We start from the raw sequence: 8372 nt of genomic DNA on the forward strand, positions 1-8372 counted from the left end.
CCCCTTACGCTGGCCTCCAACCCTCAGCGCTGTGCTGTGTATGACTCCCGTGTTCCCGTTTGACTGCAAGTCTTTTTCTGCCTCGACCTTTACGGCAGAAGCAGAAAAAACCCCCCACGAAACAGGGGAAAGCGCAAACAAGATGTTGCTACACTTTTCAACTGCCCTCACTCCTGAACATTGGCCAGGCTGGCTGGCTGGCGCGGATGGGAGTCGGGCTCCCCAGCGCCGCTACCGCCGCCTCAGCCTCTCTCTCCCCGGGAAGCGCGCTTGGGTCTGAAGCTTGAAATGAATCCCCCCTCCTTCGTCTGCGTTGCTCCCTTGTGAGTCCTAGCAGCCTCCCGCCTGCAGGTGGCGCTGCGACGCGCAGGTGCCGACGCCGGAAGTCGCCGAGGATCCCGCCCAGAGAGGGCTTGGGAAACCGGTTCCCTTCCGGAGACGCCATTTTGCCGTGAGACAGCAGCAGCAGCCGCAGCAGCAGTCCGGGAAGCGGTGGGGTTTCTGAAGCTAACGATGCTGTCGACAGCAGGCTACGCCGAGCCCGCGCTTGGCCTGGGTTGTGAGGCGAAGCAGGGCTCTGCGGTGCAACACCGCTTCTCCCCTTACACCTTCAATGGCGGGTGAGTATCTGGCCGCCGCTTCCTGTCCTCTCCTTTTGTATTCGGCTGCTCGGTCCGGGCTGCCCAAATTACGCTGGTTTTTGCTTCGCGCACGCGATCAGCCCTACTTCCTAGTGTTTGGCTTTTATGTCTTGGAGACGTGCTTGTTTTATTACAATCCGACCCCACCTTATGGCATTGCTGTCAACGTTTTCCTTTTTTTAAGGGAAATTCCCTTATTCCGAATAGGATTCCTCGCAAGAAAAGGGAAAAGTTGACAGCTATGCCTTATGGCCGTAGAAAGCCCCCCCCCCCCTTCAAGACGGCTTCCAAGTTTAAAACACTAAGGACAGCTTTAAAGATGAATACAATCACCAAGAGCATCAACTTGCTGCCCTCCTGTGAGAGCCCACAGTTATCACGGTCTCCATGTGCTCACCCGAAGGTCTTGACAGAGTCGGTGTGTTTTCTAGATCAAGACTTGTACAAAATAGTTTTAATCCCACCCTCCCAGTATGCCCAGCCTTTTTCTCATGGATTTTCAGGTTTTCCCGTTGGTGAGGGTGGCTCCTCCTTGATTCCCTCAGTTGTATTTCATCTTACGTATATCCGATTTTCTTTTTCTTTTAATTCAGAGTGCTGTCAGTATTTTTTCAGTTGTACAAGTGCACTAAGGAAAAACAATAACCATGGGGGTTTTTTGGGGGGGGGTGGAGGGAGACTCTGTTTTTGAGCAAAATTGCTGAGATCTGGCTGCTGTGTCAGTGAAACTCCAGTTTTGAGTGTTTTCAAAGAATGCGCAACCACATATGTGCAGGCTGTTTTTGGATCCGGGCAGGAGTGCGGCATGCTTGCACAAACTCCACTAACATGCACAAATGATCCAGAATGCAACCCCTGTTCAAATCAGGGGTTGCCTGTATCTGATTCTCTGGTATAAATGTGGATCGATAACTCAGGGTAGAATGACAAGAGTCAATAAATTACAGGATTGCACTCCTGCTGAAGGAGTGGGTACCTTACTTGGGGTATTCCTGAATCCACTGCTGTGGCTTGAGGCTCAGGTAGCCTTGGTGACAGAGTGCTTACATCAGCTTCATCTGATGGCCCAGCTGTGCTCCTATCTGCACAGAGATAGCCTAACCTCTGTTATCTATGCTCTGGTAGTCTGCAGGTTGCATTATTACAATGCATTATGCGATTATGTCTTCAAATACTTGTTAGATCCGATTTTTATTGGAACAATCACAACTGCAAAGCAAAATCTATAATACTTGTAGGATTTCTAGTTTTTGTGTTGCTGAGCTGAATTGTTTGCTAAATCCTAAGTACACAGAAACATTTGTTCTTTTTTTTGTCTTAAAGGACTATATTGGCAATTGCTGGTGAAGACTTTTCTATTGTTGCCTCAGACACCCGACTGAGTGAAGACTATGCAATTCATAGCCGGGACAGTCCAAAATGCTACAAACTGTAAGTTTAACTTGAGAGAACCTAAAATTGTAATTGCCCTATAGTCATCAAGAGCATCATGTCTTCGTTGCAGCTAACTTAATTCTCTATAATTTTGCTTTTTGAAACAGAACTTCACCGAAGCCTGGTGTTTCCATAAGCTTCATTTGATTTCTTATAAACTCAAGTATCTCAAACTTTTAGCTAGAAGGATGATAACTAACTGACAAGGATTTTGCCTAACTTGGCTGTATCTTACCTAATATGCCATCTGGTAAAATGGTGAAATTCTCTGGCTGTGTTCGTCATGACAAGCAGCTTTTGAAAATGAATGAGCTGTTTAAAAGCACATTGCAGTGTGGAGCAGAGGGGGAGCCTGCTATTCAAGTACACAAAAAGTTGTTTCAGGGCATGCTTTTGAGTGCACGTGGGCTGCAAACCTAAACACACTTACGATGGAGTAAGCCCCATTGAACATGGCAGTATTTACTTCTGAGCAAAATATTGTGCTGCTGTAGTAGCTCTTGGAACATTGGTAGGCCCAGCCTTTTCTAAATAAGTAGTTTCAGTTTCACTATCTAACATGTTTCACTTTGTCAGTGTCTTCTCTTGGGTAATATTCTTTAAAGTGAAACAGGAAAAACACCCAATTACATGCTTGTGCACGTAATGGACGTTTCAGACTACAAAACCGAAATGTTTTCTATAATATTGCTTCAGAATTTTCCAGGGCTAAGGAAAGAAATTTGCTAGGTATGAGTAGTGCCACAAACTTCACCACTCATTTTTGCATAACTCATTTCATTTGATGCATGAAATATGTAGCTTTTTAGTTTTCTTAATAGATGTGTTTCATAGGTTCCAACTGGGGATGCATTCTTAGCATATTAGGATATACTGCTAGGTTAAGTGGGTATAGAATTGTAGACTTAGTTTTATTGTTTTAGACTGGCATACTATGTATCCACTTACTTGGGAGTGAGCCCCATTGAACATAGTAGGACTTACTTTTGCATAGGGTTGTGTTGCTAGCATTATAGTAGAATAGATCTTAAATGGTTGTCTAGATATAAACATTTGGTTTGTAACCTTCTATTGACATCAGTTGGTCTTTTGTGATGATGGTACTTGTTAATACTGTCTCCATAGCATTCTCTATAAATGGCAGGGTTTGTGCAAATTACTATATGCTATATAATATGCTATGCGGAGTCTTGGGGCTGGTCCAGATGTGCATTACTGCCACTTTTCCTTGATTTGATACTGTGGTGTCTTTGAGAACCTGTGATCTGGTGGAGAATGTACCAAGTGAACCAAAGTACACTCAGGCACCAGTACATGGAGTTAAGAATGTAAGCAAAGCTTTGCAAAATCAGACCCAAAGGTTCATGTGTTCCCAGATGCTTCTGAGAAGCCTCCAGCAACTGGTATTTGGTGGCATGTGGCCTATGAAGACGTAAGTTGTACTTGGCCTTCACAGCTAGCACGTCACCATCACATCTTACAAGAATGCATTCCATATAATTGCTCCAGTTGTGCGTAGCACTATATTCAAATTGCATGGGCCCATGTGATAGTGAGCACAGTTGCTTATCATCATGTTGAATAAAAACAGTATCAATGCACAACTGAATTAGTCCTGGTTCTGCATGTTAAACAGTAAAGTTGTAATTCGTACAATACCGCTTTATGAAAATTTGAGTGAGAGGAATTCTTTGATGTTTTTGTTTACAGTTAATATGTGTCATAATTGACAACTAAAGGTACTTTAACAAACAATCTTATCTGAGAGTATTCATCATGTCAAGATGACTTAAAATCATATTAATATTGCATTTCTACAGGACAGATACAACAGTCATTGGTTGCAGTGGATTTCACGGAGACTGCCTTACACTTACTAAAATTATTGAAGCAAGGCTAAAGGTAAATTATATTTATTTATATATGTCTGTAAATGGAGGTGGCCAAATGCTAATAAAAAAAAATGCCAAGGGGTGTATATAAAACTTACGTGGCTGTTCCAGTGTACAGTTACAACATTGGGTGATGCCAGATGTTTTAAGGAACTCCTTTAGCCTTTAATGATAACTTGTTTTTCTTGCCTGTTGGTAGAGTAGCCTGCTTATGCAGTAGTCTGAATCTGACCGTCCTGCCTGTTCTGCAGCTCATTTCAGGGAAACATTCAGCATGAACTTCCACCTTGTTTCTGTTATAACAATTTTGCCATTTGATTCCAGATGTACAAACATTCCAATAATAAGACCATGACTGCTGGGGCTATTGCAGCCATGCTTTCTACAATCCTGTATTCTCGAAGATTCTTCCCTTACTATGTTTACAACATAATTGGTGGATTAGATGAAGAAGGTAAAGTCTAATTTGAATTCCTAGTAAATATAAGTCTCTCTTGCAGCATTCAAAATTTGCTAGGCGCCAAATGTATTTTGTACCTGGCTATCAGTCACCTGTGACAAAGTGAAGATGCCTGGGTGCCAGGAAGGCGCCTGATGTCTCCTCCATCTTGAGGTGCATGCCTGGGGATCCTGGGATCTTGCCTGTTTTCACACACTAGCAACACATCCTGTAGAATTACAGTGGTACCTCAGGTTAAGTACTTAATTCGTTCCGGAGGTCCATTCTTAACCTGAAACTGTTCTTAACCTGAAGCACCACTTTAGCTAATGGGGCCTCCCACTGCTGCTATGCCGCCGGAGCATGATTTCTGTTCTCATCCTGAAGCAAAGTTCTTAACCTGAGGTACTATTTCTGGGTTAGCAGAGTCTGTAACCTGAAGCGTATGTAGCCCGAGGTACCACTGTAGAGCCGTGAAATTTTATCTGTGCAATCAGAACAAATTTCCTTCTGCTCTGCAACAGTCTGGAGTAGCCACTCCTCCATTCAAACAGACCATACATTGGCTAAGCAGAGAATGGCTTGGCATAATCTATGAACCAGGCCATTGATTTAAAATGCTTCACACAAACCATGAACTGTAAACTAGGGTTTGTTCTTGGTTTACAACTTGGTTTACCACAAACCATAGGCACATCTTGAGACTTAATGCTAAGACAAATCATAGCTCAGCCCTAGGTAGCATGGTGGCAGCAGGGCCAGGGATGGAGCACTGCGACTGCAGTTTCTGTTGCAGGAACCCACACAATGTTCATTCATGGCAAGTTGTGGTTTGCCTTAGAGTTGCATGTGAAATGGGCCCAATCCCTGTTGGATTTTTTGAATTCATTCTTTTGGGTTGTGTTTAGAGTTCATTCTTTTGGATTGTGTGATTAATTTTGTTATGCTTTGGTAGCTATATAATTTCTCATCCACTTTTATTTAAGGTGACAGTTCATTACTCTTTCTGTCAAATCCACATCATCTGGTTCCAAACTGAAGTGGCTGCTATAGCCTTTTTTGTGTGTGTCTCCTCCAGCTATTAGACCTTATTCATGGTTGCTGCTTGTGATTCTAACGCCAGCTTCTTTTTCTTCTTAAGGAAAGGGTGCAGTGTACAGCTTTGATCCAGTAGGCTCCTACCAGAGAGATACTTTCAAAGCTGGTGGATCAGCTAGTGCCATGCTGCAGCCTCTGCTGGACAACCAGGTAAGATTTCAGACATGACTCTCTGGTTAGTGGTTACATTGACATAGAAGTACAGTGGAACCTTGGTTCTCAAACTTAATCCATTCTGGAAGTCCGTTTGGCTCCCAAAACCATTTGAAAACCAAGGCGTCGCTTCCAGTTGGCTGCAGGAGCTTCCTGCACTGAAGCAGAAGCCGTGTCGGACGTTTGGCTTCTGAAAAACATTTGAAAACTGGAGCACTTCTGGGTTTTCGGCGTTCAGGAGCAGATTTGTTCACCAACTAAGCTGTTCAAGAACCAAGGTTTGATTGTAGTTGAATTGTTTCTGAAGCACTTAATGTTTCTTCTGTGCTTCTGATGGCCTCCATGTTTGGCATACAGTAGTTTTCACCCGATAGAAAATGAAGAGTAAGAAACAGACAAGCTTTTATCAACTAATTTTCCATACACAAGAACGAACTTGTAAATGGCTACCTTCTTGGCAGCCTGGAACAATTAGGATTTGCTTCCAGAGCCCCAGACGTCATAGCTTTAGAAAAGTCTGGTGGTTCTTTCCTCTTAGCCTACTGATGACTAATGTAGGTATTATGTGAGCAGGTGGGCTGATAAGCATCTCTGGGGACTTCATTTGCTCAGTTGTGAGTTCCTGAAAGAGTTGTCATTCTATAAAGCAGTGCTACTCTGGCTGACCAAGCCTGATCATGCCACAGGCATTAGAAGGTCACTTAAGTAAAAAGGAAACTATTTCTACTGGTGCTTTGTGCTTGTTTCAGTTTATTTTTTATTAATTCAGAGAGGATGACTATTTTATTTGCCATAGCTGCATTCAGATAATGCTTGCATCCACCACTTACATTGAACATGTGAAACTGCTGTCATCTCATCATCAGTTGTCTGTAACTGTTACACTTTGATGTCATGGCATTTATGAAGAGTTGATTTCCAGCAATTGCAGCCAAAGTGAATCTGCGAGTTTGGCCTTTAATTTATTCCCTTATTCTGCTCCCGCCTCCAAATGAATGTAGTGATCATTTACCAAATGACTTCCTTACACATTATTTTGATTTTGATTTTTTTAGTGGCAAAACCTGGCCTTTTAAAATACCTGTCAGTCATGGTGACAGCATAACAAAGTAACTCTCATCTTAATTGTCAAATGAAAGTGAGAACAGAAAGGTGAATTAAAATGTCTTTCTTTTTGAAAGGTTGGCCTCAAGAACTTGCAGAATGTGGAGCATGTGTCTTTGTCTCTGGAGAAGGCTTTGCAGTTAGTCAAGGATGTCTTCATTTCTGCTGCAGAAAGAGATGTATACACTGGGGATGCACTAAAAATCTGCATTATCACAAAAGATGGAATTAAAGAAGAAATCACTCCATTGCGAAGAGACTAAATCAGTGCAGTGTACATTTAAAGAATTTTGGTGTGCAACCTTATTTTTTGTGCAGGCTATATACTGCTGGTATGCTATTTGATGTAATAAAAAAGAAACCAAAGCTGTCTTTCATCATTTATATTTCATTGTTTGCAGCATAAGTGGGATTTGAGTCACATGCGGCCAGTCAAGGAAAAACAGGCTCAGTTATTCAAATGTAAGTTGCATTCTGGTAAATGGTAGAAGAGAATAACTTAATGATCATTATGTCAGCACAGTCTTCTACACAACCACTTAAATTTATCTTAATACTTTGGACTTGCACAAATGCATGATACAAATTTATGCTTTAAATTAAGATGATGACAGCTGTTAGTTGGACAAATTCTCATTACTTTGGGTGAGTAAGGTAGCCAGCCTTCTGTCCCTTCTGTTTCTCTGAATCGTGGTGCAGAGAGGGCCCAATGAAGGCATGGTTTTAAATGTGTATTTGCATTTAATGTAGGGTGTTTAAAAAAAAAATGCAAAAAATATCCGGTACACGGGAAGGGGCTAATACAGTGGTACCTCAGGTTACATATGCTTCAGGTTACAGACTCCACTAACCCAGAAATATGACCTTGGGTTAAGAACTTTGCTTCAGGATGAGAACAGAAATCGTGCTCTGGTGGCGCAGTGGCAGCAGGAGGCCCCATTAGCTAAAGTGGTGCTTCAGTTTAAGAGCAGTTTCAGGTTAAATACGGACCAAGTACTTAACCTGAGGTACCACTGTAGTTTTTGGCACTAACGGGAATTTTCTCCGAAATGCAAGTATCTCCTTTAGGGGAGGAATTTTCCTCAAGATCACAGCATGGAAGGAGAGAGAAATTCTGATAATTATTACTCCTGATGTTCTATGGTGGTTTTTTAAACTTTTTAAAAAGTGGTTTGGCCCAGAAAGTAAGTATGTTTAAGTTCTCTGCATACTTAATGATATATTCAGCTCGCTACAGAATATCCACATGCTTTACTTGAGTTTATCCTAGAGTGGAGAAGTAAATTTGGCACTAGCATTTTGGTGAAAGTACTTTGCAAGTCAGATACTCATTCCCGATTGTTGAAGCTACAGACGTTCAGCATGTGTAGTAATCCCAATTTTGCCCATCGCAGAAAACCATGGTTAATGATTTGCTGTAAACAAGTCAATGATGAACACTTTGCTCCTTCCTCTCTGCTAGTGCATAAAACGAACCATGATCGCTGGCTTTAGTGTATGTCTGAACTCGGGGTCGTGATTAATTTTGTTCCAAATAAAACATCTGTAAAGAAGATTTGTGGCTTGCTGATCAAAGTTTGTTTGAATGAAACAAACTGATCCCTGATTCAG

At 42.1% G+C, this 8372-nt stretch overlaps 1 protein-coding gene across 1 annotated transcript; it reads left to right on the top strand.

Annotated features, from left to right (window-relative positions):
* The first annotated feature begins 428 nt into the window (after nt 1-428).
* Nucleotides 429-7127, top strand: PSMB1 (proteasome 20S subunit beta 1). The gene is made up of 6 exons (XM_082217121.1): nt 429-620; nt 1965-2072; nt 3896-3977; nt 4292-4421; nt 5548-5654; nt 6839-7127. The coding sequence occupies exons 1-6, from the start codon at nt 514-516 to the stop codon at nt 7022-7024; spliced, it is 720 nt and encodes a 239-aa protein (XP_082073247.1). The 5' UTR covers nt 429-513; the 3' UTR covers nt 7025-7127.
* The last annotated feature ends 1245 nt before the right edge of the window (nt 7128-8372 follow it).

This window comes from Podarcis vaucheri (assembly GCF_965113315.1).
Source record: "Podarcis vaucheri genome assembly, chromosome: 3".
In the NCBI taxonomy this organism is placed as follows: domain Eukaryota; kingdom Metazoa; phylum Chordata; class Lepidosauria; order Squamata; family Lacertidae; genus Podarcis; species Podarcis vaucheri.